The sequence below is a fragment of the Plectropomus leopardus genome, chromosome 10 (assembly GCF_026936395.1).
Source record: "Plectropomus leopardus strain MGB_pleo_1.0 chromosome 10, ASM2693639v1, whole genome shotgun sequence".
NCBI classification, from domain to species: Eukaryota; Metazoa; Chordata; class Actinopteri; order Perciformes; family Serranidae; genus Plectropomus; species Plectropomus leopardus.
Genome location: NC_142185.1, coordinates 14,223,252 through 14,243,981, shown reverse-complemented (window position 1 = coordinate 14,243,981; position 20,730 = coordinate 14,223,252). Strand labels below are relative to the sequence as shown.

Sequence of the window (20,730 nt, the reverse complement as noted above, 5' to 3'; positions counted from 1 at the left end):
AAATAACTTCCCGCGGAAATACACGCGAGTATATGCACAGAAAGATACACACAGCCAGACACACACTAGGCAGCTATATAATCACAATCAAGAAAGGCTCGAACATTTCAAAGACAAACATGTTTTTTCCTGTGGTCTAATAAAATTAAAAGTCGATGCCTCAGATGCCGGGCTGGCCCCGGAGCTGCCTGGCAATTAGAGAGCAGTAAAAAAGGGAAATGAGAAAGGGAGTGAAGAGAGAGAAAGAGAGCGAAGGAGGGGAGCAGGGCTCCATAGAAGGAGGGATGTGCTGAATTACTAGATTGGGACCATGTGAACTCCCCGAGGCAAGGCGATGCATGGGTGAAGGACTGGCAAGGAAGATTGGTGAGGGAGAAAGTGCCACACCAAACAGGGAAGGGACAGCAGTGAGAGAAAGGGTGAGAGATGGTTTATCAAGGGTCCCAAAATTAAAACACGTTTCTGAGGAATGCAGAGAAACAATAGATGCTGCTATAAAGGACAAACCATTGAACTGCATTATGTATGCAATATAAATAGAAACTAATGTGAAGCTTAATAAATGATTGAATGGGAGTTTAATATTCACACCAACTTCAGAGACACTTAACTTCGGTAAGCACACATAGCCATGTTTTTCTTCATTTTGATGAAATTAGCCTGTGATTCCTCTAAGAATCTTACATTTCAAAGCATGTACTCTTTATGCGTTTAGTCAGTTGATACTTTTTTTGAGCTATAACACAAAAATCTACTGTGAAAGAAAGAAAAAAACTATCTACTTCTTTTTTGCACAAGCTAGTCTTTGCATTAGTGTACATTGTCTCGTTCCACCTGTCAATCCCGGGCTGCAGCCTTTAATGCGGCCCCACTGGGCAGCAAACTGAATTAGGCTAACAGGAACCATAGACAATTGCCAGGATGCAACACCGAGGGACTGAACTTCCACTGAACCTCGCTATGAAGAAGCTCACTCTCTCTCTTTCACTCTCTCTGTGTCTCCCACCCAGCTCCCTCCCCTGTAACGGTGATCAGAAAAGAGAAGACGTCTCGAAACAGCGTGTCCCTGTCCTGGCAGCAGCCAGAAAGACCCAACGGCATTATCCTGGACTATGAGATCAAATACTACGAAAAGGTTGGTGCAGAATAAACCACTGTTAATGCTTTAACTCGTGCGTTTGAGCCAAGCAAAACTGAAAACTGAACTTCTAAATGGTATAGGCCAATATCTGGGGAAATATGCTTATTTGCATTTTTGCTGAGAATTTGATGATTGATACCACTGTGATATCTGTCGAGAAACTTAAAAGCAAAATCTGGCATATGACATATAATGTGTTTATTAGTGAGCTTTAGAGTTGGTATGGGTACATATTGCAGGATTTTACTGACTATCTGGCTTATACAGACGTAATCTCTCTTAACCATCACTTATAGCCCACTAGAAGTATGTGGTGGTGTATATTTCTGAGACTGTGCTTTGTCTGTATTTGCCTCTCCTGGGCACAGTGTGCAGGTGAGGTCAGGACTTAATAAAAAGGCAGTGACCAGGTGGCAGACCACAAGCAGTGTGCATCACTTTCACTGATGATACTATACAAATTGCATAAACAATTCCTACATAAATTTGGACAGAGCATGCTGTTTCGCTCACGGATGTACTAAGAAGAACCTTTTCAAAGGTGGCGAACCTTTCATTCCCTTAAAATTTGCTCACAGGGTGCATGTGTTTAAAAAGTTTTCGCAGACTTCCTTATTTCTCCTTGTTTTTTGGCCCAAGGAGCATGCTCACTGGAGTCCTTTAGGCACGCCTGCCGAGGGCATGCACGTTTCAGACTTCCTCTGGCTTTGCAGGCTGACTTCATGTTGACCCCCTGCACACATAAATTGAATCAAATGATTTGATCATACAAATTGTCTAGACTTTCCAAATTCCATTGGATGAACTCCTTTTGTTTCATTTCGGTGTTTGAGACCCTCAGAAAAATGTATCTCACATTTTTCGCACACTCTTTTTCCAATGATTGTGTATGGGAAAGGTGTTTTTTTTGGGCCAACATGGGTCCCATGATGCCTCAGAAGTTACAATATCAGGTGTGGTCACCAAGCCAAAATGGTTTAATATAGCCCAGCACTGTGTTTCCAGTCTTTGTGCTAAGCTAACGGACTACTAATGTACTGTATGAGGATAGCAGCACCTTCTACATCTAAGTCATAGAAAGAAAGCAAATAGGTGAATCTTCAAAATGATGACCTTTTCTTTTAAAGGTATGCTATGCAGGAATTGACAGTTGGCGTTTTTAAACCATATCACCAGCGAAAATGAAAATAAAAGCCAACCCAGCTTCACTATATTATATTTTTTGGTGCTATGTCTAGAAATTTTCATAGTTTCCTCTTGGGTGTGTTCTGCATGCTTTCTTCACCTGGTCACTACCTTTTAAAGGTCAATCTTCACCTTTGAACTATACCCAAGAACAACCTGACCATGAATTTGTGTTTCCTAGGAAAGCAAAGGAATGAACCACCTAATCTACTTCATTCTGCCTCTGATCGGCTTACCCTGACATTCTTACTCTAACCCTTACTAATCCCACTCCTCTTGCCTAAACCTAACCAGTTTAACCATTCCTTCACTATCCAAGGAAACGCAAATCAGATTCCTGAACATAGCAAAAAATAATAAGAAATTACAGGCAGAGGGCAGGCTCTCTGTAGGAAAATACGCTGCCAAATAATTTTAGTGGGTCATAGGTGATCATTTAAAGGGATTACTTTTGTATGAGTCTATACATTCTCTTTTTAGGAAAATCCTGCATTGTATACCATTAATTACGGCGTTTGTTGGATGTTTGGAGCCAAAAGTCACACTACAAAAATAAATAAAAAAATCACACTAAAAGATCATTTAATGCTTTAAAACCTGAGCAAATTGGCTTGATTTCTTTCAAAAACATGGGGTGGGGGTGGGGGGGGGTGCAATGAGCAATTTAAGAAGCAATGACCCAAAAGTTAGGAAAAACAAACCCAAAATGTAAAAAGAAAATAAAAAAATACCTAAGAATTAAGAGAAAAAAAAAGAACAGCGTAAAAAACAATTTAACCCAAGGAAATGACACCAATTGCTTTAAACATTAATATTTATGTCTAATATTTTTAAACACATAACTATGATGATAAAGATAGCTTTAGTTTTTAAAGACATTTTTCCCTAGCATATTTTTTTTTTAGAAAAAATCCAAATCTACTAATTTCCTACACCTTTTGGAACACTTCTTGCCAACTTGCTCTTTGCCCTTTTTCACCACTTAACTCAGGGATTTAAACGTTTAAATACTTGTCAAGGCAGCACAAGAAAGCAATGATGATCTAGGTTTCAAAGGGTTAAACCAGTTTTGACATTTAAATCCTGTTTCCCTTGTATTTGAGAAAAGTTAAATGTTGGGGTTAAAATCTTTGGCATGAAACCATTGTTGCCTCTTACTGTGACAAGCTAAATACATTCTCATCATTTACTCGTCCTGCATCCTTTTCTCTGCTCTTTCATCTCCACTCTTCCTTTCAACACTCCACCTTTCTCTTCTACTTCTTTACCTTTATCATCTCTTCTTCTTTGTCTTGCCTCTGCTTCAAATGCCTCCCGTCCTCCCCTTATGTTTACTTCTCATCCCCTTTTTTCATCTCTCTCTCTCTATTTCTCATCCTGTCCTCCTCTCCTCTCCTCTCCTTAATGGAGACAAGTTTTATGGCAGACAGTAAATGCGTCTGTGGGGTCGCTCATTCCTCTGTGAGGGAAATTAGTGCAGAACGAATTACACTGGCTTTCAGCACCAGTGCTGTGCTATGGCTGACATTTGATGGTGAAATTAGCCGTGGATGCAAGTTTAATCACTCTGGCAGATTCAGCGTGTATGTGTGTGTATGTGTGTGTCCCAGATCACAGTTTGCATGAATGCCAACGGTGGCCCCTAATCTCTTGATTAGTAGGCCGACAGAAGCTGTTTCCTCTCTAAACTCTGTTCCCTGCTCAGCCATCCTTACCTAAGATGTTAAAACAAGGCCTGAAAACAGTGAGAGGAAAAGTTAATGACTGATACTGGGTCAGAGCTCACTGCAGGACTAATTCTCAGCTGTTAATTGCACACACATGCTGAAACATTACAACTGTATATTCATTAAAAGCAGGTAGGGAAAAAACTGAATGGGCAGTGTCTAAGAAGAGTCTGTGTGACGACGTTTTGGAATGACAAATCTCTTGGCCTTCAGGCTGATCCCCGTTAATCACATCGTCTCTCAGGAATTGCTGGAGACATTCAGGGACAGACACACAAACACAGACACACACAAGTTCCCAGAGGATTCTCCACAGCAGCCATACATACCCAGGGATTTCAAACCACAGACAAAAGGCTCCTCCATGCAGAAGAGTGAACTGGGACAACCAGGGGAGACCCCCCATAACAACCCAGGATAGAGGCCTCTTCGTGTGGCAGGCAGAGGGACGCTGAGGGCCTCTAGCATGCCAAGGATCAAGGCCATAGGAGGACAGGAGTTGGAGTGCAAATTCCCCACACCAAGACCACACCATGACTCACTTATGAGACAGAAAGAGGCTTTTAGAGACTCATACTTAGACACAAGCAGATATAATTGCATGTACGCATAAACAGGATGGTGGAACAGAACACAAAAACAGACCAAGAAAGATTAAAAGAGAGCTTTTAGCAATAAGATGTTCTGATTTGCAGCATCAGCCAGACTTTTAGCTTCTCTGTTTGTGGTTTTTTCTGTCTTTATTTACACAAGTTTAAAACAGACCTACACAGTGTACATTATCATGTAATCCAATAGCAATTTACCGATGACTCCAGCATCTCTTAATGTAGAAAAGTCAACAGTTCGCCAACAACCACACAACAGCCTTCAAAGCAAAGTATGTCTGGAAAGTGGATGAATTACACAGCAGAGAACAGATTTTTGGCAAATAAATGATATTTATGCTTTCTTTGTGGGGTTTCAAAGTTTTTTGTAAGAAACATGACACCAAAAAGTGTTACAGGGGCATTGTGAAAGTTGAGGTTTTTCATTTGATAGTTTACGGCTTTTACTGAGTAAGGCAGAACACAAATATTAATCGTCCAAAGTAATTTAGTCTCATATACACTGTAAATCCCAAATGCTGATTGGACTTCTCATGCTTAAAATAATGTGCCAGTTTTGTGCAACATTTCCTGCAAACTACAAAAGACGGGTACTTTTTGGCTGTACCAAAACACAGAAATGGATTTCAGTTTAACACAACTACAAGGAGGGAGTTTTTAACCATTTATAAAACAGTCACAAATTAATAGTGAAGCCTCCATATGAGATGGCAGTGCAGCCTACAGTGGATTTGTTCACAGTAACGGCATCTCGGAGCGTAAACAGCTGACGCAGAGGGATACCTAAAATGTCCTAAATAGACACGAAAGGTCACTGAGAGAGTGACACCATGTGACAAGCTGGCATGAGAACGTGCTGGATAGACCCAGATCTGGCCTTTCACCTGCAGTCGGAGCTCAAACAAATATGTCTTGTAGATGATGACACACGTTTACTCGGGTACGGAACAGTGTTAAAGTTGGGGCAGCGGGGGAGTGGAGGGGGCATCCAATAGATCCTTTACTTTAGCACATAAATTATGTTGTGTCTTTAGAGGCTCCATGAGTTCAAGTGAAGCATTAGCAGGTCAACAGCTTGAATAACCTCCAAAGTGTATGTATCTTGTTTCTAAAAAAAAAAAAAAAAAAAGTGACACTACATAAATAACAAAAAGTACAGTGAGTGTTAAATTTTTGAAAACCCTTTAAAGTTTACGTAGAAAGTTTGGTGTTGGTTATTTTACCACAGAACTTTAGCCAAATGAAATAAATACTTATTTCAGAATATATTTATTTCAGAATAGCTGGAATGATGAAATTTCCACTGCTAGATCTTTAACCCAGAGAGAACCGAGGCTCTGACAGACCCTACAACAAACTGAATCCAAGTGAGAAGACTCACTATTAAGTAGTAAAATTTATGTTATTACTGGTATGATAAATTTTAGCTAAAGCAATGCGGATAAAGCCAAGATATCAATGCAGTACCAATGACAGATATGATGATATGAGTTACTGTAGAAATAATAGTTAAGTAAAACAGTGAAGTTAGACATGATGTAAAAGAAAAAAAAACAAGAATCTAGTACTACAGTGGTGATCTACTACTCTGAATCTTTGGTCAATTTTTTAAATGATTTAATATGTGATAGCCCTGCTTCCCCCCATACTATATTTTCCATGCAGTTCGGCTGAGTATTGCCTTTTTACTGCTTTTATGACATATGAATAGTAATAAATAACACATTTACAGTAAGTCTAGTTGATATTTATACCATTTAAGAAAGGTGAAGATGTGAAGAGTGTCATGATATTAGTAACTCATATGGCTTATACCAAAAAACCCCACTTGCAGCTCAATATTTTGCATTGGTCTCACCTCTCCACCGACACATACCACTGTGTCACACGGTCGTGAAACCAGAGGCCCAAGTTTCCAAAGTGAGAGGGCTGCTTTCCCAAACTATGTATCTTATATATGGGAATTCTCAGTGAATGTTTGGTGATATTCTTGGGAATTCCCAACGAGAAAACTCCCAGAAGAAGAGAGGTGTTTCATCTTTGGAAATCCCAGGCTAACTGCGTGATCTTCACGTCGCTTTGACCGGCTAAAGGGTGCTCTACAGTCGATAAGGCATTTCCAAGTGCACTTTGTGAAAATACAATTTGTGGGAATACACTTTGCTGATTGTTTTTGCATGTTTTATCACTGTAATCTAAAGAGCAGAGAGAGCTTCAGATCCACTTTAATTTGGGCTGTTTATTTAGTCTTAGATGGAAGGAATGCTGGCTGAAATGCAGTATTTACAAGACTTCTGCTGTACATCTCCTGTTTTGGGGTCTGAATGAGTTTGCATCTATGTGTGTGTGTGTGTGTGTGTGTGTGTGTGTGTGTGTTATACAAGCTATAATTTGCCACAGCTTTGTTTAGATTGTCAAAGCGCTGCGCAGCACAGAGGCCATATTAAATTCTAGCAGTGTTCTGGTGAGACACACACAAGTTCACAAGCACAAAGCTTGTCGAGCTGCAGTATGCATAAAAGGGAGGTGTCAGACCTGAGTTTCTCTCTGTCTTTTTGCATCTCTCTTTCTCGCACACACATATACATACTAACATACAAAGGTGCTTGTGCCACACCTGTGTGTGATTTTCAGGGGATCACATGCTGTCCTGAATGTGGAACAGTGACAAGCTGTGAGAAGATTTATAGTTGTGATGAAGAGTTGTCCCGGTGCAGGTCTGGTGTATCAGTTACCTCCTCACACATAGAGCAGTTTAAAAAGCTTTGTGCGCCATAAAACTCTGATCCACTCCATCAATGGACCTGAAGTTTCTTTTGGAAGCTGTTTTTTTTGTGTGCGTGTGTGTGTGTGTGTGTGTGTGTGTGTGTGTGTGTGTGTGTGTGTGTGTGTGTGTTAATGCCATTGCCTGTACCAGCGAGTGCCTCTTTATAACTGGGTCTATAAAATGAGGATTTGACTATGCCTGAACTCGATTCAGCCTTGGATGATTTTTATGAGCTTGGCTATGTTGCAAAACATGTAGCTCATTTTTTAGGATTGTTGAAGTCATCCCTAATAGGTTGTTATTAAGATTTAAGGCCTTGTCCTATTTTCCAACTAGTTAGCAGTTTATTTCATAGCATGGAATTGGTTCTATAATCATGTCATTGTAAGCATTTCTATAACGTCAACCGTGGACAATTTATACCCGATATTAGATACAGACAGAGAAATTCAACAGTTGGTGTAAAATATATTGTTGTTCATGACATAATTTAGCATTTCCTTGGTTGTATATATATACAACCAAAAATAATACTATTCAAATGGGCCTTCTTACTATCCTAACTGTTGGAATGACACCCCAAATAAAGAAAAAAAAGGTATTTTCTCGCCGTTTCTCTTCTTCATATACCTCCAGTTCTCGCATCTTTTCTGCACTGTTTTTCTTACTTCCACATCTGGAAACAATGTGCGGAGTGCAGCCCTGGTGTGTAAATCCTCCTGTTGTTTTATCAGTGGAGATCAGTAGGAGAGAAGTCATAAAATAAGAAGGACATAATTCTTCAGATTGGGAAGAAAGCTGCCAAACTGTCTGGGATGTTTGTGTGTGGATGTGTATGAAAATACACATGCGCATAATGCATTCTGTGTTGCATATGTGTAAATTGTGTTCATAAATAGTTCTAACCCAGACTAAATCATAGTTTTTTTCGTAACAAAAAAAACCCCAAATCAGTCTCACAAATGTTTAATTCCATTCTCCGTCCCTCTCTTTCTTTGTCCATCTTGTCCTACAGGAGGAGCAGGAGACCAGCTACACCATCCTTAGGGCTCGGGGTTGTAATGTGACTCTGAACGGTCTGAAGCCCAACACCGCCTACCTGCTGCAGATCAGAGCTCGCACTGCTGCCGGATATGGAGCCAGCAGCCCCAGTTTCCAGTTCGAGACCAGCCCCGACTGTAAGTTCATCTCAGAATAGGAGTTTTATAGTAATTCTTTTACTGCTCTTGTTGGTCAGACTGGTATGTAAGGGGGTATGAAGGTCAAGCACAGGGCCAATAATATCCTTTCATAAAGTAAGAACTGATCATGAAAAGTGAGATTTTGGTACTATTCCTGTTTGAAACCAAAATATTTGTTTTTTATTTTTTATGTTTTTTTAAAATCGTGAATTTACTTTTCTAATATCTGTTTCAGAAGCTGTAGCTTGAAGTTGCAGCTGGATGGTTAACACTGCAACATTACCTGTTGCTCTCTGTCTTTCAGCAGCCTTCTCCATCTCCAGTGAGAGCAGCCAGGTTGTTCTGATCGCCATTTCCTCCGCCGTGGCCATCATCCTGCTCACTGTGCTGCTCTACGTCCTGATTGGCAGGTCAGCTCACCAGTCACATGAGTGTTTTTTTTCCTCCAATCACAGCAATCCTTTTGCTCTCTCCCTTCGTTGGTACCTAAAAGTTAATTGCATACTGTTCACCTTTTACACCACATTCTATGAATTTTGATATTTCACCATTTCCCTCTATCCCTGTAGCATATACTGTAACAACTGTATGTACGTGTGTGTGTTTGTGTGTGTGTGTGGCTGAAGTTGGCAGTCAGTACTGTTCAGAGAGAGTATAAATCCATGGCTCATTATAAGACTTACTGATCCTCTCTTGGTTTATAAGAACTGGGATTATACACAGACACACACACACACACACACACACACACACACACATACACATACACACAGCTCTTGCTAGCCTCTAGGCTTGGCCAATGGGTGAAGTCTTATTGGGAGATGTGGCACTACTTATGACCTTTCTCTGTTTGGATTGGCAGGTTTTGTTGCCACAGCAAATCCAAACATCCTGATGAGAAAAGACTGCACTTTGGCAACGGCCACTGTAAGTATTACACCCGGTTTCCTGAGGCCTGCTTCCACATCTATCTTCTCTGCACTTTACCATCAAGCAAGTACAAATACAACTAGGCAGTTGCATTATAGATAGTTTGATAGTCACAATCATAGAGATGTTTTTTCTCCAACATCTTTATCAACAGTGGTTGTTTTAGAGCAGCTGTTTCCGAGCTTGAAGTGGTTTCCCCCTTTACTATGGTTCGTTTGGTCATATGAGAAGACAGTAATCGGACCGAGTCCATGTTGAGAAGACGGTTTCTCGCTCCATTTGCGAACCAATCCTGGAGGCTTCATTTGGATAGGGAACAAGATCAGACTATGCTCTTTGCCAGCTGCAGGGAGTACCGAGACTCAAGGTTTTAAACTCTAATTATAGGGTTTACTCCAGAGGAAAGTCCTTTCCATTGATACATTTTTGACCAATGACAAAAAAAAAGTCTTACTCACGTGGCGTTTTGCACGGTTGAAAGTAAAACCCTCTGATGTGGACCACCACAAAGGGACAAAAAGTTTAAAATTAACTCACATTATCTTACTACCTCTTTGTTGTTTGTTCTCTTTTATTCGCAAATGTAATTTATTAGGAAGACTCCTAATTTGAACCTTGACCCAAATATTGGCCCCATACTCCCCAGGCATTGAACTGTCCACTGCTTCATAAATAGTTTGGATGGGTCAAATGTAGAGCATAAATTTACCCGCAGGGACTAATAAAATACAAATTTATTACTTAGAGGATCCGTTCACCTTTTTTAAGTCTTTTTTTTTTGTTTTTAGTTGCTGTGATTGTTCCTTTGTAAGTTAATTTGTGTGTTTGTATCACAAATCAGCTGCAGGTTTATGACTGTGTGTGCATCATGGCTTGGAGATATGCCATCTTGTTCAGTTTAGCAGCATCTGTAGTGTTATTCTAACAGATGATTTGCTGTGTTAACTTGCTTCTGTTTGCTTGAAGGAAATTCTTCACCCACACTCAATTACTGAAACAACAGACTTCACCATTTTCAGAGTTTACGCTCGTTACCCAGTGTTCAGTGTAGACGTATCATCACTTATCAAAATGCAAAGTGCTGTTTCTGAAATTGAAGCAGAGCACTAGCAAGGTGATGTGTCCGTACAAAGTCATATGTGGATGAAGGGACACATGAAGAGGCAGAGGGATTTTAAATGGTCATTACTTGATGCAACCTGCTCTCTTCTGCTGCAGTGCGTCTACCAGGTATCAGGACCTACGTGGACCCCCACACGTATGAGGACCCGAGCCAAGCTGTGCATGAGTTCGCAAAGGAGCTGGATGCCTCCTGCATCGCCATTGACAAAGTGGTGGGAGCAGGTGAGAATGAACAAAGGAAACTGCTAGGTCAGACGTTTCTGCTTATGCAGACACCACACAGGTTATTTCAGGCAAGAAAAATCAAACTAAGATGAAAGCTACATTGAAAAATTGTCCTTTTCTGTTTATTGCGAATCTACTGTTGAAATTCTAAAAAATGTTTTTGGAAACAGGGTCAATTTCTCTCAGTGCGTTAGAAAAGTGGTTCCCAGCTGGTAGGTCATGGTCCAAAAGTGGGTCACGGGTATTTTCTGAATAGACCAGAAGTGACTTGTGAACATGTCAAATTTGTAGGAAAAAAACACACACACTTTATTTTGACATACAGTTAATTTCTGCCACAGAGCTCTTATATTGAAGTGCTGATTGTATTTATTCTAGCAATATATATATATATATATATATATATATATGTGTGTGTGTGTGTGTATGTGTATATATATATATATATATACATATTTATTTGTGTTCTAAGCCAATGTGTTATATACATTTTGTGAAATAAAATTGAATATGTGGTAATTTATCTAATGTGTGGACCTCGAACTAATGACTCAGGAGAAATCTGGACCCCATGCCTGGACCAGTTTGGAACCTCTATGAGTGTAATGTATTAGGAACTTCCTAAGAAACTATGGCAGATTACCAGTACATGATGTGAAACTAATTGGCGATTTCTAATTCTCACTGAATTCTCCAAAGTATTAGCAATTCATTATTGCCTCACTGGACAAAGAGGGAACATAAATTATGATAAATGGGCTAGGATCAAGTTCAGATCACCAATTTCCCCGAGTCATCAAAATACATGTTTATCAGTAAAGAAAACAGGTACTAAAGAGTCATTCCAGATAAAAGTATAAAGTAGAGAAAGAAATGGTTACTTCCTCTCCCCTACCTCTTCTTTCCCACTCTCACTTCACAGTAACTTCCTTTCTTGTTACTCTTTCATGCTATATCTAAATGACAAAGACACACCAAGTGCTCAACTACATATAGAAAAAAAAGAGTTGCATGTAGAGCTTCCATGTATCTACAATTTGTAGCGGCAGGCTAGTTTAACTGTATGCCATATCCTGCACAGCTGGGAATAAGAAAGCATTTAATGCCCCAGCCTGAGGTCCCTTCTTTTCAGCCCTCCTCTGTGATGGAGGGAGAGATGGTGACATTTGAAGTCGTTCTGCTCACCTCCAGTTGGTTTACTTCTACATTTCCAGCCTATATTTTCCCCCTTCATTCTCTTCTTTTTTTTTACATTTCCTACAGGCAATTGCCTGATGCTCTAATTCCGAAGTCGACTGATCGCAACAGTTAAACAAGCCTCCTCCCCTCTCCTCTCTTCTCCTCTCATCATGTACTCCCTGATAACTTGAGCAGGAGTGCAGACGGGAGGGTAATGCATTGTGATTCATGTCGAGTGCAGGCTGAGTAGATGGAGAGTAAAGCACACAGCCGATGCACAGAGGTCGGTCTCCAGAGTCCCACCAGCCCTCCACACTGTAAAGCTGTCAGGACAGCCTGAGAATCTAATACCTGACTCCACACTGGGCTACGCTACACTCCACAATGCATTTTTTATAGTACATAGCAGACAAAAAGCATAGGAATATCTATAGGACTTCATTGATACACAGGTAGATATAGGCTTATTTGTTATAAATAAGACAGGACCGTCAGCTTCTACTTCTGATATGAAGTACTCTTATAGTTGACTTTATAGTGGAATCTAGCAGTACTACACAGATTCTCTGTTGAAATCCTTTTTTTGTGGTTTTACACATTTAAGCATTTATTACAGGCCAGTTTGGAGTCCTTTAGTAGGTGTTTATAGATCCGTGGACAGATTTTGTCAACGCTGTAACATTCGCAACTGTGCAAGACACTGCCATAAGACTTTACAGGTGTGTATGTGAGATCACATTGAAGGGCAAATTTGAAGATGGCTGTGGTCTGGACAAGGGTGCTGGAAAAATAAGAATAGGGAGCAGGTAAGGGACCACTGACCCCCTTGCAAATTTTAGAATCCAAGGATAGCCAAGGAATGATCCACCCTACTCCCCCTATGATTGGCTAGCAAGCGAAAAAAAGCAATAAATGGAAAGCATGTGGGAAAACACTGTATTAATAATATAAAGTATGATTAACACCACTATCTATATCATCTCTCCAAACCCAATATCAGTTGAACCCTACTACCTTACACTCAGTGAAGAAGGCTACACTACAGTACACTATCCATTTTTAATGCGCACAGTGCATAGCCGAGACAAAGTATATTTATTTTAGTGCGTCTCAGTACTTAGATAAAGTTTATCTTTCCATTGTGCAGCTTGTCTATTTTGTCCATGCTGGAGAGCAACTGTGAAATCATGTTCAGGAGGTATTCAATCACACTTAGTGTCCAATAATTGCCTTGCTTTCACTCCACAGCTACAACTTTAGGTGTTAGATGACTGGAACCACTTGGGGCGAGCTTTCTTTGGATGGTCCAACGCTGCCCTTAGCTTAAGAACCACATTCATTTACACCTTCATTACAAAATGATGATTGTTTTGTTTGTCTACAGCAACTATAGCTCCCTTGAGGCTTTGATAATAATTGCTTCTGGGATATAACATTGTGTTGCTACATGTGAGTGCTAATGAAATTATAGTTTTACAGTGATTTATTATTAGTAACCAATAACTACAGTAGTAAACACAACAAAATGTAGGATATGGATAAAAGACCCTGAAATCAGTTGATGTTTTTAAAAAAAGGCATGAAACCAATTATCATGATGCCGTGCTATCAACAATAATTACTTCTTGGTAGACAACTGGCAATTGCGGGGAAATGTGAAATTTATTTCTGTTGTTATTTTATATATTTAGTTAAACGATGCTCTGACTTATTTGACGTTTCCACTGTGCTTATTTTAATTACTGTGTCGCTTTGATAGTGTCCTTGATTAACTAAATCTACCAGCATGGAAGCTAAGCAAGTCTACTGCTGGGAACTGAAACTGCAGCAAAATGTATAGTAGACACTTTTTGGAATATTTTAACCACTTTGCACACTAACTGATAGAGGGAGTGGTAAACTTGTTAAGTAAAATGACTGTTTTTGTCTATGGAGTCTGGTGGCCTTGAGGCTTTGTCCCCCATCAGAAAGGGGTGTCTGATGGCGAGGTAAAGTGGTGAAAATATTCTAAATATAGCGTACACTTTAAGTGATTTTGATTCTTTTTTTATTTTAAAAAAAATGTTTAAGGTAGCTATAAACTAACCAGCCAAGGCAGTGTTTTCCCAGTGCCCTTTCATTTTATGTTTGTGACGCTGGGGTTTTTGCGAGTTATTGTAAACACACGTGATTTCGTCTATTGGATCAGGTTAGTGAGGAAAGGAAGTGGGACTTCAGCTTTCTTCCCTAAACATTGTAAAACAAGTACATGCAAATTAAACACCAGAGGTGAACATTAAAGCTAGGCTATGATATAAACAGTTTTATCCGTCAGCTTGAATACAACCACCCACCAGTGTGATTTTTACAAAACCATACAAGCACTCTGAACCATCCACAACAAACGTCCGCTTTCTCCTCCACCCCCATCTGTCTTCATTAGACATGTTAACAAGACTTTGATCTGCTTGCCAATCAGTGATTGTGTGTTAAAAGACAGAACACATGCTCCGCTCTGCTTACATGGTTCAGACTTTAATATCAATGGGATACCTATAGCTCTACTCAGAGCAGGAAAGGAGCGAGTGTCCCTAATCAAGGCTTATTAGACCGAGATCTTCTTTCTCAGAGTGACCACATAAAAAAAAGGTGCCTTGGCCTGGCTCGTCTGTCCACCGCTGAGGGCCAGAAGAACAGGCATGCACTTGGTATTTAGACATGTTGTAATTATTCTGGCTTAAGTTCTTCCAGACTCTATTGCTTCAAGTCCAAGGTTTGACCCATGTTCTCTGATCCAGAGCTGCTTTGGGAAATGATTGTACAGGACTGAGAGAGATCTGCACATGTCTTAGCTCTGAGATCACCTTGCATGAGCACGCTTGATATGCATATACATTATAGGGGAAAAACACACAAAAATACATGCACACACATATACACATTCTGCTCATCCTCTACAGTCTGGCCAAATCCCCGTCACCAGCTGTAACATGGCTGGCTGCCTTTGAAGTGGCCAGCCTGCCTACAGAGCTTACAGTACCTGGTGAAACTCACAAAACACACACACACAGGCATGGGCTGAGGTAAACACACACATCCCCTCACCAGCACGGAATGCTAATTGATCTCTCCCAGAGTGGATGTTGAGTCACGCTGTGTTTTAATACGACACTGAAACAAAGATCATTTTGCTCTCTGAGTTTTTATTTGGACCGTGGATTTGGGTGGATCAGTTTCAAAGTTTATTACTTCACATGGTGTCATTACTATAATTAGTGGTCATAAAACGTAATTATACAGTGATGTCTCTCCAAAATCAATAAATACTTTTCCTGATTAATGGGAGTTAAGTAATGGCAGACGCAATCATCAAACTCCTCTTTGATCTGGAGCTTCATCTTTGACTCTAAGTGGTCATTCCATATGTAAATATTGTATATTATGACACCTCAAACAACAGTTGGAACACTATTCTAATTCAGTGCACAAGAACTGCATGGACAGCACCTCTGCCTCTTACTAAGCTTGTTAGCAATGCTCTCAGTGATGAAACTGACCTAGCCAGGGGTTAAGTTGTGACTTCAAACATCCTTCAAAATGAATTTGAACACAGACTCTCTTTTTTGGTGTTGCAGTGGCTCAGTATAAAAAATACACTCAGAGGTTTCCAGATAAGTTACCATGACATAGATCCCTGTGTAGTTAGCTGCGACAGCTAATCCAATCATCTTTTACTTTTGGCTGGGCTCAAAGACAAGTGTTAATAATTTTATTCATTAATTTATTTTTCTTATTTTAGTTATTATAATAGTCAGAACTAAAATTCTGACTTTTCCAAAAATAAATAAATAAAATTAAAACATAATAAAAATAATAATAATAAAAGAAAACCCTATAAAAATATAATAATAATAATAGTAATAAAGGCTCCTAATTTTCATTTGTTGTATCTTTCCTGATTGTCTGTAGGTGAGTTTGGTGAGGTGTGCAGTGGTCGCCTGAAGCTACCCAGCAAGAAGGAGATCTGTGTGGCCATCAAAACTCTTAAAGGAGGATACACAGACAAGCAGAGGCGGGACTTCCTCGCTGAGGCGTCAATCATGGGACAGTTTGACCACCCCAACATCATCAGGCTGGAGGGGGTGGTAACACGCAGTAAGTGCATCCATGACTCATGACTTATAGGTGCATTGAAGGTAATTAACTTAATTGTAAAATTGAATTCAACACAATACAACTTTTTTCAATATTTCATATTTGGGAATTTTCCAGATAAAAATAGAACATTATTTTTTCAAATATAAATTCTGATTGCTAATTCAAATTAATTAAAATACAGATATTTAGCGACAATTGGTATAATGCTTAACAAAGTTAAGTTTAAGCACAAGAATCAAACAGAACTGAATAGAGCAATGTAGACTCAAAGAGAACAGAGCAAAAAAGAAAACAATAGAATAGAACAGAAGAGAATACAGTAACGTCGCAATGAAAAAGGATAAAGAAAAAAGAAGGAACAGAGATACAATTTGCATTCACATTCCGTCACAGATTTGGCATCTCCAGAGAGTCTTTTTACCGATTCCGGATTTGCAATTGTCTTTGACAAATGGCTCTAAAGTGGCCGACACTTCTGTGAAAGAGCGCAGGAGTTTTATTGAGTTGCCGTGGTGTAAATCTCTGCAGATCAATGTGCTCTGATCAAAGCCTGTGTCCAAAGCGGGCATAAATCCATAAATCCATATCTCCGACTCGCTCCCCTCTGGGCCTCTTTATAAGACTATCATTAGCACACAGAAGGCCTCTTTAAAAAGGAATGACTGCAGAAAAAGGGAAATAATGAGTCTGAACTTTGTCGCTGAGAAACGGGCCTGGCCTCTATCGCTCCCTGCGGCACCGGGCTTGTTAAGTAGTTCTTCTAGTGTGGTTATTCTAAAGAGTTGAATAAAATACACAGAGAACTTCCCTTACTTTATTCTCCCCAATTTTGGGTTCCTCTTATTCTTTTGTATTTATCTCCCCTTCCTTTGTGTCATTGCAACGCCTTAATTGCTCCCTGACTCTTAAATTTTGGTAATTTGAATCCAGTGACTTACTAGCATGGCCTCTGCTAATCAAAAGCACCATTGCTAGGGAACCACAGTGTAATGTGCAAACAGCAACAGGCGGGGCATTCGAACCATATTGTGTTAATTAACTTCCTTGCACTTGCACTTATAGTTTTTGCAGAAATATCAGACAACTCCAGGAAAAGAAAAGAGAGGCAGAAATCCCTCAGCAGATAAAAAAGACAAATTGATATTTCAGACATACTTATGATTCATCATTTTGAGTCACCACTGACAAGAAAAAAAGCTGCAAAATTGTAATTCACACGTGTCCTCTCAGGAGGAAAGACAAAACAGTCCACTGCGGGACTTTATTTTGCAAAAAAAAAAAGAAAAGAAAATGGAACTATGATTTTTTTTTTTTTTTTAGTTTACCATAATCTTTTTATCTGAGAGTTCTGGGAGTAAGATTATAAATGGAAAAAAAAGGCTATTCTTTTTTTATTTTTTATTTCTTTCATCTTCTATGGTGAAACAATGCATTAAAAGGATGTTTTAAAAAAAAAAAAAAAAAAAAAAAAGAAGAAGAAAGGAACAACAAAGAAATGTCTTCGATTCTTTTGAGTTTACTGTATTCTTTTCATCCAGAAGTTCAGGGAATCAGATTAAAATGGTCAGAAGTGGATTCAGTGAAAATGTTTGGTAATAGGACATGGTGAGGTTTTGGATCCTGTATACATTGTTTTTCACACACACACATTTATATTTAGATATTTATATTTTAATTGTAATGCTAATAAATCAAAAACTTTAATGGACGCAGTAGTTGTAGCTGTGTAAACATCTGTAAAAAAAAACACATTCTCTCACAGTTCCAGCTTTGTTCCTCCCTGCGTGTTATTCAGCCTTGAACACAGGACGACCTGAAAGTGAAAGAGTTTTTATGTGTGTGATCCCTCATCAGTGTGACTGTTTGTGTAATACATCTTACAGTGCACCACTCTTCCTATTAATGTCCAGCCGGTGAAAAATGCTGCAATAACACAAGACTGCGGTTTCATTTGCTGCTTCTAGACTAATAGGGGAAGCCCGATATTCAGCACTATGAGCTGAGAGTGTGTGTGTGCATGACATTTGGAGGGATACCTTGAACACATGTGCGTGAGCTGGAGCAGCATGAGTGCAGGACATAGTTTTAGGAGGTCCATTTGATATGCTCTCACACACAAACAGACACACCTACACACACATACACACACACACACACTGCTGTAGGGTGATTTATTAAGCTGCTCCTGTTAATTCTTAATAATCCTGAGACTTTCACACCCCATTTACCTTGCTGCTGCTTTTGGCTGATCCACAGGCTGCATATTTGCAGGCGCGCACACAGACACACACACACACACACACACACACACACACACACACATGCATGTACTCTTTTCTCTCACACACATCCACATTTGCTCACACTCACGCTTGTGTTCACAGAATAAAGGGGCTTGGGGGCCTTTATCTTTGCTGCCAATGTTGAGAATAGAGAAAAAGAGGGAAGGGAAGAGGGCGGAGGACAGGAGGGAGGACCGGGTGTGTGTGTTCCCGTTTGAGACTATAAAAGCCGTCCGCTGGTAAACGGAGCGATCCATCACAGCCTTTTAGGGAATGGGGGGTGGGGTGGGGGAAGGGTAGAGGGTATTTATCTGTATCTCTGACTGTGTTTAAATGATGAGAGATTTTTTACTGTAAATGTCAAAGTGTTGCAACTATATTGAGACAAACTGTTGGGAGAGCTGAATCCATTTTTGGGAGGTTAAAGTTCTGCAGGACTTTGCAAAAAAGCCACAAAGAGTAAGTCATAAGGAAAAACGCATATCAGGGGAAAAATGAGTAGCATACATTTTTTGTTTTTGTTAAAAGGGTATGTACTGCATGCTTCATTACTATCACAAACTGGAAGTCAGAGTTATTTTTTTTAATCTCTACAACCCTAATTTAACTCAAGCACACCTTCTGTCTTGGCTCATTTATGTTAAGCTGTTTGTTGCGCCAATTTTTCTATTTATTTTTTCATCAGTGTCTGATTGACTCATAGGGGGATTCTGAATTGTAATTCACACCAGATGTACTTTGATTAAATTAAAGATACTGAGTCAGCCAACTTCCAACATTACTAATGGACTTTTTATTTTTTTCCAATGAGAGTAATAGATTTGTTTCTTTAGACAACGGATTCCATCACCCTCTCCACTCAGCCCATGTCATTCCTGAAAATAACTATGTCTCGCCAGATGTGGGGAGGGTTTGCATTAATACATGCAGGAGGTATGGGAGGAAAAGGGAAAGATGGGGTGATGGGGAAAGAGAGACAGGGATGAAGGAGGAAAAGGTAGGTCGGGAATGAAAGAGGGCAGGGGGAGGAGGGAGGAGGGCACATTAATCAGAATAAAATGGAGAAGCATACGGCTGGTGGTAAGTCTAGATGGAAGCAGGGAAAACATCTGGAACACAAACAAGTCCTGACACCGATGCTGTTCATTTAACAATAACTGATTTAAAGGTTTTTTTTTTCTTTTTTCTTTTTCCACCCTGTAATAAACCTGGTGTTGGCTGTAGTCTGATCAGGTACAGATGATAGCAGGCGGCGTGGATTTACAGCCAGATCTTCCACAGAAATAAAGATGTCACACTTTGACAGCTGACCTGCTGGGACCCTAAAACTATGACTAGGATAATTTTATTCTACCGGGTGCGTGTGTGTGTGTGGGGTGTGTGTGTGTGTGTGTGTGTGCATGCATGCGTCTGTGTGTGTGTGTGTGTGTGTGATAGAAAAGAGTTCAACCTGGCCCCTATCAGGGCTCTTGTACGTCTGCTTTAAGTCAAGTCGCAGCCTTCCCTGTTAACTCCCTGTGCCATTTTCAGGGAATAAATCTGAAGTTAATATGATGTTGGGTTATGAGTATCTTTTGTGTGGTTGAGTGTTTGGTGGTTAGTTCTGTTGTACAGCGAACAGAAGTTGTTGTTCTCACTTTGTAAGTGATAAAAACTGACCAAAGACTAAAATCTTCTCTTCTGTTGCAGGTAAACCCGTCATGATTGTCACGGAATACATGGAGAACGGATCCCTGGACAGTTTCTTGAGAGTAAGTAATGGACAAACACAAACACGAACACACACACACACACACACACACACACACACACACACACACACACACACACATACTTTTGGAAAATGGATCATGGTGCATCTTGTGGTACACACCCTGAGGTAGTTGGGGAAACAGATATCTGGTGGCAAGCTGAAGATTAACAGCACACACCAGGGAACACCTTAAAGTGGTGGAAAAAAATATGTCTTGCACCTGTACAACACACTGTCTACATCACACATCAGATCACACTGTCAAGAAATATAGTAAATGTTTGCTTTTACATTTTTGAGGATTTTTGCTTAAAATGTTGTGGCAGAGACCCCCTAACTCCCTGTTTCATGTTCTCAAAATATTGGACCAAAACTTTCACCCTTTTATTTGAGCATAGATTAAATCTTTCTTTCTGGGGGCTTTTAAATGCCAGATATTGTATGAAATGCTTCTAAAAGAAATAATAAGATAAGGTTCAAACTGCAGAGTTAT

At 39.8% G+C, this 20,730-nt stretch overlaps 1 protein-coding gene across 8 annotated transcripts in view; it reads left to right on the top strand.

Annotated features, from left to right (window-relative positions):
* Positions 1-20,730, top strand: part of epha3 (eph receptor A3) — a 248,960-nt gene that overhangs the window by 203,844 nt on the left and 24,386 nt on the right. For 7 of the 8 annotated variants that reach the window (XM_088083094.1, XM_088083100.1, XM_088083092.1 and 4 more), the window contains 7 exons: positions 1,011-1,135; positions 8,444-8,606; positions 8,914-9,019; positions 9,472-9,536; positions 10,758-10,883; positions 16,014-16,199; positions 20,174-20,235. In XM_088083094.1, coding sequence (XP_087939220.1) covers positions 1,011-1,135; positions 8,444-8,606; positions 8,914-9,019; positions 9,472-9,536; positions 10,758-10,883; positions 16,014-16,199; positions 20,174-20,235 — 833 coding nt within the window. The remainder of the gene's footprint in view (positions 1-1,010; positions 1,136-8,443; positions 8,607-8,913; positions 9,020-9,471; positions 9,537-10,757; positions 10,884-16,013; positions 16,200-20,173; positions 20,236-20,730) is intronic. The other variant, XM_088083095.1, reaches the window with a different exon arrangement.